At 54.1% G+C, this 16,797-nt stretch overlaps 1 protein-coding gene across 28 annotated transcripts in view; it reads right to left on the bottom strand.

The window, feature by feature from the left end:
- Nucleotides 1-16,797, bottom strand: part of SCRIB (scribble planar cell polarity protein) — a 104,722-nt gene that overhangs the window by 42,913 nt on the left and 45,012 nt on the right. For all 28 annotated transcript variants that reach the window (XM_072925167.1, XM_041714161.2, XM_041714164.2 and 25 more), the window contains 8 exons: nt 12,097-12,186; nt 11,514-11,591; nt 9,435-9,749; nt 8,661-8,741; nt 3,742-3,990; nt 3,079-3,189; nt 1,454-1,630; nt 523-639 (listed from right to left, as the gene is read on the bottom strand). In XM_072925167.1, the coding sequence (XP_072781268.1) occupies nt 523-639; nt 1,454-1,630; nt 3,079-3,189; nt 3,742-3,990; nt 8,661-8,741; nt 9,435-9,749; nt 11,514-11,591; nt 12,097-12,186 (1,218 nt within the window). The remainder of the gene's footprint in view (nt 1-522; nt 640-1,453; nt 1,631-3,078; nt 3,190-3,741; nt 3,991-8,660; nt 8,742-9,434; nt 9,750-11,513; nt 11,592-12,096; nt 12,187-16,797) is intronic.

Raw genomic sequence — 16,797 nt, 5'->3', positions numbered from 1 at the left:
TTTGAAAGGGTTGGGAGGAGCATAAACTGATAAGCATAAGTTGAACAAGAAAATGTGTAATTTCTGGAGGAAAACTGATGTGAGATTTTTGTGTGACATGCAGTCACCTAAAGAAGGAACAAAGTCACGCAGACGGTGCATGGCACAGGAGAAAAGGTTAGGAATTCCTGATGCTTTCCATGGGACGAGGAAAGAGCTTGCATGTCTAAGTGGGCAGGAAGCGACAGGCACAGGGGGACCAACAGGAATGTGGGTACAAGGAAAGATGTGCGGGTTTGCATAATAGAAAAAAAAAACACAAGAGAATAAACACAAAGCAAAATAAAGGCAAGCAGGAAATAAAATAAGAAACTGTGAAGATGCTGTAGAGGAGGAAATATGAAAGGACAAGGACTTGTTTCCTTTGCCAGGGGGAGAATCTCCAGAACTGATGCACCAGTGAAAGCTGAGAGCACATTCCAACAGCTCCCCCAGGGTTCACCCCTCACCCTGGCAGTGCCTGCAGAGGTGGTGCTCTGGTACCTTGGAGATGAAGATGCCTTCATCAGTGGGATCGAACGGATTGCCAGCATGGCCCTTGGCTCCACCCCGGATGCTGATGCCCAGCTTCTCTCCTGGAGCTTTTTCAATGCATATTTCCTGGAAACACAGAAGACTCTCCTTGTTTCTGGGCCAAGTTCAGCTAAGGGAACACTCCTCAGAGTGACCACAGCTCTAAATGTCCTGAAAAGGGCCTGAATTAGCCCCATCCCTCATTTGGCAGTTTATTCTGGTTGGTGAGGACCTGCCCTTTTCTGTTCCCTGATGAGAGAGTCACCACAGCCATAGCAAGAGATCCTCACCACGCCCCAGCGGGAGACACACTTACAAGAGACTGGATTCTGCCAAAGGAGTGATGCCTTTATATTTTCCACATTCTATGCTGCTTTAGTGTGTGGGTCTGGGCTTCACATGAGGGGATGGTGAGCTCTCTGCACAGAGCAAGGAGACAAAACAATTCCTTCTCTAGCTGGGGAACAAGGACAAATGATCCAAATCTCAGGCCCAAGAGCACAAACAACGTGGGCCGAAGAGAGGAAAACAAGAAGGATGGGACTGCATGAGCTAAAGCTGGAATTGGACATGAACCCCAATATGCAAGCGGACCAAAACCCATAGAAGTCAGAGACCCTGTGACTGGTCATCCATTTTTTGTAAGTATTTTGAGTTCATCTTGGGTGTAGCCCTGGCTGGGCTCTTGAGCTGCCCAAGGTGGATCTGTTGAGGCCTCCTAATAAATCCCTCCTTTATTCTTTAGCTCCATCTAGTCTCTGTTCTAGGTCAGCCTTCACAAGGCATCAGGAGAAGGAAATGGCACGAGTCTGGCTGTATCCTAGTCCCAGACCTCCACCTGGTAAGAAACTGCCCCAGAAGGCAGGCTGTGGTTCCCCCCACAGCCTGCCTCAGAGCCCACCTGCATGCCAGGTGGAGGGGGGTCTCTGCGGACCAGCATGGAGAGCTCCTGGGTGTTGGAGAGCAGAGCGTTCACGGCCTCCTGGTGGGTGGCGTGGCGCAGGTCGATGCCGTTCACCTCCAGAATCCTGTCCCCGACGCGGAGCCCGCTGCGCGACGCCAGCCCCCGCGGGATGACCTGCGGAGAGCCACCAACACAACCAGAGAAGGGGAGCCCACTGTGGAGGAGGTTTTACAGTGACTTCTGCGAGCCAGAGAGAAGTCTGTAACAGGAGCCATGTGTACCCCTGAAAGAATTCCCCACCAAGGTCGTTGACACAGAAACCAAGAAAGAAAGGATAAATAAGAGAAACCTGCAGCTGCCTATTCCAATGAGCACTTTGTCTTTCCTGGCCAATGAGTAAACTTATGAATTTTGTAAGAACGTATAAAAAGCACGCATGCTATAATAAAAACAGTTTGAAGCGTTCTGAAAATGGAGTGTGCTGCTTTGTATTGTCTCTGTCTCAACTACAGCAGTCCACCTCTCCTTGGAGATGTGATTGTGTCCCTGGGCACCCTCCATCCAACACCCTGCAGGCCTGCTCTGACTCCTCTCTCTGCAAACAGAATTCCCTAACAGGTGATATATTTGGGAACACGGGCAAAGAATGAAGTGGGATGTGCTTTGAAGTGCTATTCCATATGTTATTCTCATATTCCCAATTTCATCTGAACCAATCCTGTGCCAGTGTTGTCATTATTTTGCGTGTGAGTGTACCCAGAACTGACAGCACCAGTACTGCTCCAGTCCTCACCCAGTGGTGAGGGGGCTCCTGAGAGCTGAACATATAACCAAACCTGTGTTCCTGGTGAAACAAAGGAGTCAGCAAGGAAAGGGTGAAATCTGTGAGCACGTGGGAAGCAGGGATGGTGGGAAAGAGTCAGGCTTTGAGAAGAGCAAATCCTGCCTCATTGACCTGCTGATGCACTGCAAGAAAAACCATGAAGGAAGAGGCCTGGCAGGCATCACTCCTAGAATTCCAAACAGACCTTAACAAGGTCTGAACCCACCCACAGGTGTCAGAGGAGTCAGGTTCAGCATTTCCAAGTGACAAGTCAAGAAGCAGAAAGGGCTCCACAGGGATGACCTCTCCAGCATCCCATTCCCACGAGCATGGACGTGCAGGACTGTGAGGGAATGGGCTGCAGCCAGTGGCAGCTATGTGCTGTCCCGGAATGGCATGAGCTGATGTCACCACTGGAATGGGAATGTGGGATCAAAGGACACTAGCCTGAGTGCAGCAGAGCAGCTCCAAGTGCCCCAGTGATCACACACTGTCTCACCAGCACCTTCCCAGTAATGGCTGGCTTTCTGCAATGCCAGCATCCTCCTAGGACTCATTAAAGCCAGTGTGAAGCCAGTAATTTCAAAAGCTAACTGGGATAAAGGTTTGAGGCTTTTACACTCCCTCAGATGGCTCCAGCAGCAGCACATCCAGTACAAACAGCCCTCCACATATCTCTGTCCTGTGCCCTTATTTCACAAATCCGTCGTGTACATCGGGACTCACATCAAAATCCTTCACCTTAATCTCAGTAATCAACAGCTCAGGAACACCCAGAGCAGCTCTCCTGGGACTCTACCTTGGAGATGAAGACACCTGGCTCATGAATCCCAAACGGATGGCTGGAATGGTCACTGCCTCCCACGATGCTGAGGCCCAGGGGACCACCTGCTTTCACCAGGCGAATTTCCTTAAGGGAACAAGAAGCAGAGTCAAAGGCAATGAAGGATATCACATACAGACGACAAACACCAACAAACACGGAGTCAGGGGTGTTTTGCATGGGTAAGCACAAAGTGAACTCTCATTGGACAAAGGGGTTCCCCATGTGGGACTGTGAAACCTGGAGAAGAGCTGGAAGGGGGCTCCAAGAGAGCTGGAGAGGGATTTTGGACAAAGGCCTGGAGGGACACAAGGGGGAACAGGTTCTCCCTGAGAGTAGGCAGGGTTAGATGGGAGAAACTAGGGAGAAATCCTTCCCTTTGAGGGTGGGGAGGCCCTGGCAGTGGTTGCCCAGAGAAACTGCGGCTGCCCCTCCCTCGAAGTTTTCAAGGCCAAGCTGGACAGGGCTTGAAGCAAGCTGGGCTAGTGGAAGGGGGCGGGTCTGGATGGGATTTCAGGTCCCTTCCACCCCAAGCCTTTCTAGGATGACACCTCCAGGCCCCAATAACCCAGCAGGCCGGTCCCCATCACAACACCCATCTTTCAGGATTGCAGCATCCCCCAACAAAGCCAAGCTCACCTCGACAGGGTACTGTTCCTCCAGCCCTTTGGACAGGTGGTTCCTGGGCGGCGCCGGCGTCTCCTCGGGCGGGCTGTTCCCGGGGCCGGGGGGCGGCGGGGGGGAGTGCATGCGCCCGCGGGGCGAGCCTCCCTCGCCGGGCTGCTCGGCGCCCTCTCTCTCTACCAGCAGCACGATGGTGGGGGAGGCCGCGGTAAGCAGCGCTACGGCCTGATCATGCCTGGCTTCTGTCATGTCTACCCCATTGATCTAGAACAACCCGCAAACTCGGCGTCAGGGCGGCCCTGCGGCGCTCGGGGAGCCCTGGGCAGCCCTGCCCTGCTGGCACCTCTCAAATGCCTGTGCCCCAGCGCACCTCGTCATCTCCCGGCTCCCTCCGACCTGGCAAAGGGACACAGGCACCTGTGCATTCCCACTGATCCCAGCTCTCTTCCCACTCAGCTTTCCTGGCTCTTTCCCCGTTCCCTGCACAGCTGGTGCCCCGCAGCACCACTGACACGGTGCTGCAGGGGACCAGACCGGCCAGGGGCGACGTTCCGACTCCCACAGCCAAACGTCTCCACATGGGAGAAGCAAAAGGACTGATTTCCAGCAGCAATGCCACAGCACGGGAACGTGCAGAAGCTCCTGCTGCCTAGTCACTGAGCCACCTAGCCAGCTGCCCTCATCAGTCACCCAAAGCCCCAGCACAGATGCTACGGGCACGGTTTGATGGCTGACAGGACCTGTTGCTGGTCACTGCGCCACTGGCTGCCCATGCTGGCCATAGTCATGGTAGCCAGCTCTAAGGCATTAGAAGCAACCCCAGGTACAGAGAGATTTGAAAGAACAGAGAGCCTTTCCTACAGAATTAAGATTTAAAACTGCCCCGCCTTGAAATTCAAAGGACCAGAAAGGACATGGCTGTTTTCCATGGATGTACAAGGGGCAGAAACCTGAAGAGAGCCACGGAACACAGCTAGAACAACAAAACTAGACAGGAAAAAGCTGAAGCTGAAAATTAAAAGGTTTCTAGTCATTAGGTTCTGGAAAAGCTTTCCAAGATGAACAAAGAGGACGTGAAAAAAGGAGCTGCCAAGATGGGCTTTGATCAGCTCATGAAATAACAACGTGACTGTAACAGTCACAGCAACTGGGCTTTGTAGGCCAACTCCCTGCTGCCTAATTCCCAGAAATATTATTGTTTCTCCCCAGCTCCTTCCCAGAGAGCAGTTTCTGGACTAAGCTGACATGCAGGGCTTTGTCCTGACCCCCCATGACCCTCCCAGCACCCACCTCACTGCCCTGTCCCACCCACGGCTTTGGGTACTGCTCTCCTTAGGACAGCGAGGGAGAAGCACAGCCCTGTACTGTCCTGGGAACCCCCCAGTGTCACCTCTGCCAAGAGCACTGTCCCCAAAGGACACCCCTGGCACGAACCAGAAGGATGCCACAGCAGCAGCTGGCACGTGCCCGCAGAAAGAGGAAGGATGAGAGGGACCTGGGTAATGGCTGCTGAGCACAGGACAGGGCACCAAGCAGGAAAGGTGACAAATTAACCACACAGGTGCACAATCCCTAACAGAGTGCAGGTAACACACACACGGCTCAGACACTCCTGGGTGGATCCTCAGAGCCACCAAAAGCAATCACACAAAGGAATCACCACATTAGAGAAGCGTGACCAAACCTGGCAACCAATCTGCAGAAGAAATGGAGATTGTCAGGGGCTGTCTCAGCACATCTCTGGTAGGAAAGGGCCAAGTGGCTGCAGGAAGCTTGAAGGAGGTGTTGTGGGAATATGCAGCACTCATTATGGGACGTTTAGCAGAACAGAAAGAGGACTGGAGGTGAGGAACAAGCACAGGGAAATACAGGGGAGAACAAGAGGCTGCTGGTCAGTGCTGGTCTGGCCAAGCCCTGGGTCTGAGCGCACATCTGCTCTGCCTTCTCCCCACATGCTGTATTTACTGGGCCAGTTCACTCTGTTCTGGGTACGTGTGGAGAGCTGCTGGTAAAACTCAAGCTGGACTAGCCAGCAAGTAGGAATCCAGAACGTGGAAAGACTCAAGAGGTGGCCCAGGAGCTGGATGAAAGGCTTGGGTCTGACCAAAGAGCCTGGAATACCTCGCTGCTGGAGCAGAGGCTGGAGAGCTGCAGGCAGGAGCACTGCCTGGGGTGAGGGAGGGAGGACGTGTGCCATCCCCCCAGCAAGCTGGAGCCTGATGAGCCAGAGGGCATCACCAGGGAGAAGCTGGCTGTGCTCCTGCCCTGTGAGCACTACCTGTGCTCCGGTGTGCACCTGTAAGGGTACTCCCCCCCTCCTGCCCCTGTGATCTGGGACCAGCTTTGTCTGCAGCTGGAGTCTGCACCTTCCCCTGCTGATGGCTGCAGCTGGGACCAGGGAAAGCAGCAGCCATGAGTCCAGGGGAGGGAGGATTCCTCGGCTCCTCTGATGGTTAACAAAGGCAACACGCAGAAGATACTCAGCTCTTTGCTTCCATCACTGCATCAAGACTAAACATGCTCACTGAGAAGGAACAAGATGCTCTTTAAGGTCCCTTCCAAGCCTTGCTCTGAATCTAGAACACTGCAATGACACTGCACACACAGACCTGCTGCAGCACAGCTCACTCTCGTTTCTCACATCCCCTCTGCTGTTTTCCTGCCCCTGAGAGGAGGAGGCTGGTCAGATGGGGTCAGACCAGGAGGGCACAGTGGTGCCTCCCTGGAGCAGGGACCAGGGCACAGGACTCCAGGAGTCAGAGCCGTCCCAAATGTAACAGTCCTTGGAGCATTTCTCCCAGAAACTCTCCACTACCTGGCAATCCTGGTGGCTACCCAGCTTTTGGGGCAGCTAACTTTCCATGGCCTTTATCTAGCTAGAGAGCAAGGCCAGCCATGCAGCATGGCTCTCTGAGTACCATGGGGAAGGGACAGTGTCTGTCCTTTCCCTGCTCCACATGATTCTCTGTGTCCCAGGGAATTATGTTATCCTGAAAAAACTCTAAGGGGTCTCCACATGTCACCCACCACTATCCTACATCTCCCCAGAGTCAGTTTTCTTCCCAGTCCCATCCCAAAAAAATCAGCTGCCCTTAGCAACTGCTCCCAGTCCTGCACCCTCCCTGCTGGATTCCCATCCCTCAACTCCAGCTCTCCAGCACCCCCTCAGCAGGTCCCTGTCCAGTGTCTTCCCCCCACAAAATGACTCCCAAGAGACACAGGAACGCAGGGAAGCTGGGGAATGAGTGACAGTCACTGGGGCATGTTGAGGGGTGTTAACTCAGGGGAGACCCAGCTGGGCTCTTCAATCCATGTGCTCAAAGCTCCCCTAAGAAAGTCAAAGGAGCGATCCCAGTTCTTCTCCTGAGGAGACGTCCAGGAGGATTTAGAGCACAGGGGAAGAGCAGGAAGCTGTGCTGTATTTATTTTCTTAAGAAAACAGAATTCTTTGGCAAAGTGAGAGCTGAGCATGACCAGTAGAGCTTTGGAAATGGGCCCTGTACCCAGCAAGGGTCCTCCCCTTCCCCATGCAGATACAAGCAGCCTGCACCCACATCCTAGAAACCATGGCATTGTGGATGCTTTCCAATAAAAATGGGCAATTGCTGCCTCCAAAGAGTGTGGTAAGCAGGCTTGGAAGTCCTAGGAGTGTTCTCCTGAAAGGTGACATGTTCCTGCACTCCTCAGAGGTGAGCATGGGATCTGAGCTTCAGCTGGTGCTCAGCACCAAACCTCTATTGTCACACACACCTCAGCACAGGGAACCCTGCTGGGGGTTTCAGGAATAATGACAGCAATTCCTCAGCCACATCAAAATCCAGCAGAGGCCCCAACTCTGTAAGCCCTGAACTCACACATCCCATAAGGAATCCACTGCAAGCTATTACTAGGGAATTAGATCTGCTTTTCCTATGAAGCTGCCCATGGATATAAATAGAGCTGCTGAAGCAGGGTGAAGGCAGGCTTGACTTTTGAATCTGTTCTAAGATTTTGTGTCTCCTTTTTCCACAGGTTGAGCAAACCAACCCCAAATGATGGGCCTCAGTACTGCCTCTGTACCATGAAGCATCAAAACATGAGCAAATCCAAAATAATCCAGCCTATCTGGCATTAATCAGGATCAGGGCTTGATCTTGGGCAGCGGGGAGCACTAGAGGAGAGTGAGTGATGCCATACCAGTTCAAGCTTCCTGCCAAGACATCAGTGTCAGACCTGGGCCCAAGCTCCACTAAAATGTTGTGCCTGAGCAAATACAACACAGCCCCAGCGCAGGGATAGAGCAGACAGAAGCCAGCACTGACGAGGCTGTATCAGTGTTTACTCACGCCAGCGCTGTGGTAACGCGTGCTCTCACCACAGCAGCTGGGCCAGAAACCCACCACCAGCACCAGGACCTGCAGCTTTCCCAGAGGCAGCATGCAGGGAGAGGCTCAGAGAGGCTCCCGCAGGAGGGGAGCGAGGACTGGGAGGAAGAGACACGAGGTGAGAGCAGTGAGATCCGCGGGGACAGGACGGGAGGCCGAGGCCAGAGCTCAGTGTGAAGCAGGGAAGCACTGAGGTACCCCTGCCCTGCTCCACAGCACTGCTGGGCAGCTCCTTCTGCTGCAGCCCACCCCACTGTGCCCCAAGGGCTTCCTCTCCCCCCTGGCTGAGCCCTCCAGGCTCCAGAGGGACACCAGGCTGGGCAGTGCTGCCGTGTCCCCTCCCTCCATGCCATTCCTGGGGAAAGCACTTGGATACAGCATTTGGGGAAAGGGGAGGTGTAACTGCACCCACCACCAGACAGGGGAGAACCACCCAAATTAAATGCTCTCCCAGAAGGCTGAGGCACTGAAAAAAGGACTCCCAAAATGCAGCTCCAGTAACAGAGAAGCAGCCCCTGCATGAGGAAGGGCATGGAGCCGAGCCAGCCCCTTCCTTGTACCCACACTCACCGAGATGACTCGGTCTCCGACGCGCAGGATCCCATCCCGGTGGGCTGCTCCGCCCTCTGCGATCCGGGAGATGAAGATCCCCTGTAGCACAGTCAGGAAGGTCAGAGCAGCCTGGGCTGTCCCCCACCTGAGCCTGGCTCTCCAAACCCTTTCCCAGACACCAGGCAGGTCTCAGTCCTCTCCCCTCCACAGACCTTTCCCCTGCCCTGATGCTTCCCGTTCGTTCCCCACTGCACACAAACCCTCTGCTCACAGAGCCCCTGGCAGCAAAGTCCTCCCATGGCCCAGAGCCTGGAATCTGTGACAAGAGGGCAGCAGTAGGATTAGGTGTCACTGTCAGGGATTGGCAGCCCCAGCCACCATCCTCCTATAAAAAAGAGGGAGAGGGACTTTGGACAAGGGCCTGCAGTAACAGCATAAGGGGGAATAGCTTCCCACTGCCAGAGGGCAGGGATGGATGGGATCTTGGGAAGGAATTGTTCCCTCTGGGGGTGGTTTGGCCCTGGCACAGGGTGTCCAGAGAAGCTGTGGCTGCCCCATCCCTGCAAGTGTTGAAGGCCATGGTGGGCAGGGCTTGGAGCAACCCAGGACAGTGGAACCTGGTCACAACAAGGTGAGGTTCAAGGTCCCTCCATGCTAGAACTCCGTGATTCCCTGACTTAAGAGCAGCTGGCTCTCAGACACCACCTGGCCCACCAGCCCAGGGCCAGGCTGCACTGCTGCATGCCCAGGGATGAATGAGGAGGATGCAGGGCCCCGGGGGATCAGACTGACCATGTCTCCAGCCCGGTAGGGAGTGGAGCCCTTGCCACCAGCGATGCTGAAGCCGAGGCCCTTCTCGTTGCGCATGAGGCAGGTGGAGAACCTCTCGGTGGCCGGGGCTGCCTCGGGGCCCTCGGGGAAGCGCAGCCCCCCGCGCCGCTCCCGGGGGCTGTAGTCGTCCTCGGGCCGCAGCGGGGTGACGGTGATGGCGTTCTCGGGCTCCACCATCCGCTCCCGCAGCACTGTCATGGACACGGAGCTGCCCGAGCCCCGCAGCGCCTCCACGGCCACGTGGTGCTCGGCACAGTGCAGGGACACTCCGTTCACCTGGGCACGGAGAGCGACAGCCTGCCCTGGCACGGAGTCCAGCAAACACCGAGCCCCGACCCCACACCCAGACCAGCAAACACCGAGCCCCGACCCCACACCCAGACCAGCAAACACCGAGCCCCGACCCCACACCCAGCCTGACCTGCACAGGGCCCTGACCCCACACCCAGACCAACAAACACCAAGCCCTGACCCCACACCCAGACCAACAAACACCGAGCCCCGACCCCACACCCAGACCAACAAACACCGAGCCCCGACCCCACACCCAGACCACCAAATACCGAGCCCCAACCCCACACCCAGCCCTACCTGCACAGAGCCCTGACCCCACACCCAGCCCTACCTGCACAGAGCCCCGACCCCACACCCAGCCCGACCTGCACAGAGCCCCGACCCCACACCCAGACCAACAAATACCGAGCCCCAACCCCACACCCAGACCAACAAACACCGAGCCCCGACCCCACACCCAGACCAGCAAACACCGAGCCCCGACCCCACACCCAGACCAGCAAACACCGAGCCCCGACCCCACACCCAGACCAGCAAACACCGAGCCCCGACCCCACACCCAGCCTGACCTGCACAGAGCCCTGACCCCACACCCAGCCTGACCTGCACAGAGCCCCGACCCCACACCCAGCCTGACCTGCACAGAGCCCTGACCCCACACCCAGCCTGACCTGCACAGAGCCCCGACCCCACACCCAGACCAACAAACACCGAGCCCCGACCCCACACCCAGCCTGACCTGCACAGAGCCCCGATCTCAGACCCAGCCCATCCTCATACACAGCGTCCCCTCACACTCAGCCTCCCCTCACACCCAGTGTCCCCTCACACTCAGCCTCCCCTCACACCCAGTGTCCCTTCACACTCAGCCCAGCCACTACTGCTGAGAGAACTGGCTCAGCCCCTCACACCCCACCTGGGCCCTGCTCCCACAGGTATATCCAGACCTCTGGGAGGTTTTCCTGCATTCCCACAGCACCTGCTACCTGTCTCAGGCCAGGGCAACCAAGGAAAGGCTCTTTCAGAGGAATTCCTTCCCCACAGGGAGTCCTGAATTCTCTACACCTCTATCATCCCCACAGGCAACATCCCAGACAGATAACCACCCCCGCAGAACCATCTCCACCAACAAAATTCAGCAAAACTCAACACAACTCAGGTTGACCCCGTTCATCTTCCAGAAGGAACATGCACCTGCTCACACCCTTGGAACACCCAGAGCTGTCAGTGTGACAGTCCCTCGGTGTGGGAATGTCCCAGAGCAGATCATCCTGAGTGTGGCACGTAAGGGAGAACCAGGGGATCAGGCCCAGGCAGCCTGGGTTGGATGGGGCTTGGAGCTGCCTGGGCTAGTAGAAGGTGTTCTGGCCCGTAGTAGGGGGTGAAATGAAGTGAGTGTTAAGGTTCCTTCCCACCCAAACAATTCCCATGGCTGGCTGCCTGGGTAAGAAGTTATTTTACAGGGTTCACTTTTGCTCTGCCCAGGTGTATTTCTTCCCACCTATGTCACACAACACTTCAGAGCTGGGCCAGAGTAAATGCAGGAGCATGTAAAGCAACAAAAGAGTCATGGTAACATAAAATTAAACAACTCTCTCTGAATCAAAGGCATTTTGTTTAGCTCTTACACATCTCCCAATGCTTCATTTGGTCTAAAACATGTGAGATGCAAATCTATTCCCAATCATCTCACACCTCCACTCCAAGATATCAGAAGCATTTGCTTTGCCAGGAGTCAATCCTTACCTCCAGGAGCTTGTCACCAACACGGACCCCTGCCCGAGCTGCAGGACCCTCCTCAGACACGCGGGAAATGAAGATGCCCTGGAAACAAAACCCTCTGTCCTATGGAGAGCCCGTTCCTTACCCCTCTGGAGTGCAGAGAGCCTGCTCAGCCCCTCAGCTCCAGTCCCTGGCCAGTCCTGAGCCCAGAATGAGGGGACATGGCAGCTCAGGAGCTGGGAAGAGGGAACAGAAACCCCATTGCAGGGGTACCCCAAGGTGACAAGGGGGACAGAAACCCCATGGCAGGGCTTCCCCTGGTGAGACAGGACCAGGGAATGACACCTTAACCCTCTTCCAGTGGAACTGAAATCACACGATGTAGCTGATGCCACCAGGTGGAGAACAACCCCACACCCTGTGCCCCACAGCCGGGGAGGAAGCCCTGCTCCCATGGCTGCTCCAGGTCAGCCCATCCTGGCTCAGGGCAAGAGTCTGCTCCACCCCACCAACCTCTCCTCCGGGGGATTCAGGGACACCCAACCTCCAGCCGGGGAGAGCCAGTCCCCAAAGGAGCTGCCCCAGCAGTGCAGGGCCCAGGCCTTACCTCGTCATCCCCCTTGTAGGGCGTGGAGCCCTTGCCCCCTGCGATGCTGATGCCCAGCCCCCCTGTCTGCCGCACGATGGTCAGGGTCAGCTGCAACAGAAGGCACAGGGGGCATGGTCAGGGCACCGGGAGCAGGGAACGGCTCTTTCCATGGAAAACGGCAACTCCCAGTCATCTCCTGACACTGGGGAGCTGTGGGTGAGCCACAGCACCCATGGGACACACTGGGGAGCTGTGGGTGAGCCACGGCACCCGTGGGACACACTGGGGGAGCTGTGGCACCTGTGAGTGAACCGTGGCACTCATGCACCACCACAACACGTGGAACAACAAATCCCTTCCCACAGCTGAGCCCTGACCCAACAGTCACCCTGCTCACAGTGGACACAGCAGAGGGGATTCCACCACAAGGCAAACTGGGCAGCCACAGACTGGAACTGGGTCACAGAACAGGGACAGCGCTCACACCACAGCCTGGCTCTGCCTTGGGGCTCCCTTTAAGTGTAATTCCAGCAGCCACTGGAGGATCCCAGGTCACCCCAGTGTAGTGTGCAGTGACAAGGATGGCACCTTGTCCAGAAGACTCTGGATGGACACTTGGCTTTGTTGTATTGATGGAAAACAACACACAGCTCCAAAAACCCCATCTGCTCTGTCCAGATGCTCTGCTTCCCTCTGCCCCAGCTGCTCAGGATCACAGCTGAGCAAGCCACAAGTCTTCTCCTTCTACCTCCCACCTCCTCATACCCAGTCATGCCCACTGCCAACAGCTGATCTGACTCGAGCTGAAGCTGTTTCTTTTAAGGACACCAGCAGGAACCATTCCCAATGCCACAGTCACGAGAAGGAAGACAGGGAGCATGTGGTAGGACACAGGGAAAGGAACAGGACAGACAGGACTCTCTCAGGGCCAAGGACCAAGGAGCTGGTGAGCTAAGTGACAGAAATGAGCACAGACTCCTCTAGAGAACCAAATTTGCTGTCCTCCATGTCACGTCTTTGGAAACAAAGCCCAGGATGGAGAGAGGCTGCTGCAGAGATGTCAAGTGCCACTATCAGCTCCACATGACCACAGCATGGGCAGCAAAGGAAGCAGGAGATCACCTTAACACTTCCCTTCACCCTCTTTCATTTCTGCAATGACAGAACCAACAGCTTGTGGAGCTCCATATTCTGCTAAGGTTAAAGCAAAAAACAAACCAAACCCCCCCTGAAATGTGAAACAAGCTGAGGTGCTCTGCTCTGCCAGTTCCTCTGGTGCCCAGCTAACAGCACAGCAGAACGCTCAGGGATGTTCCCAGGGAAACCCCTGATTCTAGACCTACCATCAGTTCACTGTCTCTGGTGCAAGAGCCAGACAGAAACTGAGTAAAATTCCAAGTTTTGGAATACCCAAGTAAGACAGAAATGGGGTAGTCACGAGACAGCACCAAGACAGCCCAACTGAAACAATCTCCTGACCAGACAAATGCTTCTTACATGACCACATCTATTAGGAACTAACTGCAAAACCCATGTTTTTCCACCCAGACTCACTGCGCTCTAGAAATGCTCTGAAGACTTGCACCTGTCTTGTTCAAGGAGTGTTCAGACCATGCTCTCAGGCACACAGAAGGATTTTTGGGGTTGTTCTGTGCAGGGCCAGAAGCTGCACTTGATGATCCTGGTGATCAGGAAATTGTGTAATTCTACATTCAACAAAAAAGTTTCTAAGAATGACAGCAAACCAGGGCTTCAGGCAAGGATCACACACTGGTCTAACAGCAGGATCCCAGAGTTTCCCAGGTCTGCTAAGTGCCCAAATCCATTGGACAGGATCATGATTTTGGACAATGACTGAGGACTGTCTGATGTCACTGGTCACAGAAAGTCACTTCCAGCTGCATGACAAGCTGATGCTGTAAACTAACAGAAAGATATGCTAACAGCCCCCTGGATTTCACAAATTCAGCAAACCAGTCTAAAAGTATGGGGAAATCTGCCAGAAAAGCCAACTGGCCTGAGGGGGAAGACCCTTCTATCCATTAACGTACACTGAAAAGCAACACACCAAGGAGAAAACAAGCCAGATGAAAAATACTGAGACAACTGCAGCAAAGGGGCTTGAACTAGATATAAATATATATTTCAAACTTCCAAGCAAATCAGTTCTCCCACAAAAACCAGTATGGTGAAATTGGTGGATGTTTATTTGAGGTCTATGCAAAGAATAACGGATGTGAACATGAACCTCAAGAAGGACTGATCCAGCAGCCTGGAATGGCCCTTCACGTTGCAGCTCGGGCTCTTTCTGGCTCTAAACCCTTCAGCTGTTTGTTCCCCCAAGCTCCTCTTTCCTAAGGCTGCTCTGGGGCTGCCTGGACTGCCACCACAGCACAGAGCTGCCCTCAGCAGGGAGAGCTCAGCTCTCTCCTTGCCCTTGCTCCTGCCACAGATTTCACTGGGTATTTTACCCTGTGTGTATTTTTAACCCCAAAGGCAGAGATCCACCCACAGCCAATCTCAGATGATCTGATCTCATCAAAACTCGCTGCTTCTCCCTCTGCAGAAAGGACAAACCTTCATGAAGAGCTCATCACACTCCCAGTTCCTCAGCAGGGTCCAGCCCTGCAGGAAAAGTACTGCAGTGCCAGGGGGAAAGTGGGGAAATCGGAAATTGCTGCCATCCTTCGCCCTGGCTCCCACCAGGAACCTGCTCACCATCAGTGGCAGCCAACAAGAGCCAGGGAAGCAGTTCCACCTCGTGCCCTCAGTCCTGCCTGTGGCCCTGCCTGTGCCTCTTTGGGGACACACCAAACATGAACGGGGCCAACCCAGTTCTTATATGGCTTTTGGTGTCTTTTAACATGGAATCATGGAATGGCTTGGGTGGAAGGGACCTTAAAGTTCATCCACCCACCCTCCTCTGTTAACAGACTCACCTGCTCCTGCAAGAATTCCCAGCTTTCAGCAGTAATTGCACACCTGGACAGGCTCACTGTCAGGTAGCGGCCAGGGACATCTGGGTTCTGCCCAACAGATTTGGGGCAGTCCAGATGTGCTGCTGTGCCGTGCAACTCATCTTTGAGGATTCCTGCAGCCTGCCAGGGGCACGGCAGCCAGCAGCCATTGCACCCACAGGACTCAAGGGACAGAGCTCAGAGCGGCTGTACTTGAGAGCTGCTGAAAGACCAAGTTCTTCTTGAAGACAAACCCACAGGAGTAGGGCTCAAGGGTTTCACATCCAGAAGACAGAAAGGCATAGATTTATGAATGGCTGTACATGTGGATGCATCAGCAAGTGCAGACACAGGAACAGAGCTGGGGAAAGGTCTGGAGCAGCAGAGCAGCTGAGGCAGCTTGAGGGGGCTCAGCCTGGAGAAAATGAGGCTCAGGAGGGACCTTCTCAGTCTCTACAACTCCCTGACAGGAAGGGGGAACAAGGTGGGGGTCAGGCTTTGCTCCCAGGGAACAAGGGACAGGACAAGGGCAAACAGTCTCAAGTTGTGTCAGGAGTGGTTTAGATGGGATACTGGGAAAATTCCTTCCTGTAAATGGCTGTCCAGCCCTGACATGGATTGCCAAGGACAGGGGTGGAGTCCTCATATCTGAAAGTGTTCAAAACACCTGTGGATATGGCACCTGAGGACATGGTTTAGTGATGAACAGACTTACTAATCTTCAAGATCTTTTCCAACCTTACTGATTCCCTGACACTCAGTATCCAATCCTGGCATTTACATGTCCCAAAAGATTTGAGACTGTCATACTGATACAGTAAATGCACACTGCAACAAATAATTTAGATTTATGTTGGGACACACATGTGACGAGGGACAGGCACCATGTGAAGGTGAGGGATCCCACTTTAAGAGCAGCTGAAGAATCCATTAAATGTCATCAACAGCCTTTTCAAAAATCAAAAGGGCTGGACAACTTGTGTTCAAGAGTCCCAACATTTGCCTGAGATCTCTGAGGTGCTTATAGAGCATTTCCAAAATTCTGGGCTTTTTGTAGCCCGAGACCCCTTACCTTGTGCTGATGGACTGAGAGATTATGCAGAAGGATGCCTGTGACCATCAGCTCCTCACCCAGATACCATCCCAGGAGTAACTGAGGAACACATGTGGCTCTTAGCAGGCACACAAATGACTCTCATGAGAAACAGCTGAATTCTGTGAAAACCAGGTCTCTCAAAACCCAAACTGTTTCATTCTGAGAAGACTCCAGACTTGGCTGATGAAGGTTCAACTAAGTAGACTTGTGCAAAACACAGAATCTGTGCTCCAAGACCTGGCAGTGGCCACAGTCAAGGCTAGTACAGGTGTGTGGTGTACAAACCAAGAACCAGGTAAGAGCCATTGGGAGAGAAACCAGAATTTGGGTTCCCTCAAGATCTGTCAGGCAGGGCTTTACTCTAAAGCAGACAGAAAGGGGAGGCTGGGAGCCTTCCGATTCAGGAGGGGGAGACAGACCCTTTTTATCTTTTCATGGCTTTAATAACTTTATAGGAGATGATCATTCCCTGTTTGTAATCACAAAAGAATTAGGGATATTCAATGGAACTCAGTAAGATACCAAATGAAATATCAGTGGCAGGCTTAAAAAATACTTTTTGATAAAAAGCTCAAGTAAATTAATAATTGATTGCCACTAGATTCTGTGGGAAATGTATAAAAGGAATGGGAGAGGATCCAACAAAACCATGGATAGCATCTCCAC

This window comes from Taeniopygia guttata, chromosome 2 (genome assembly GCF_048771995.1).
Source record: "Taeniopygia guttata chromosome 2, bTaeGut7.mat, whole genome shotgun sequence".
NCBI lineage: Eukaryota > Metazoa > Chordata > Aves > Passeriformes > Estrildidae > Taeniopygia > Taeniopygia guttata.
Note: the sequence above shows the minus strand (reverse complement) of the source record. Positions and strands in the feature narration are given on the sequence as shown.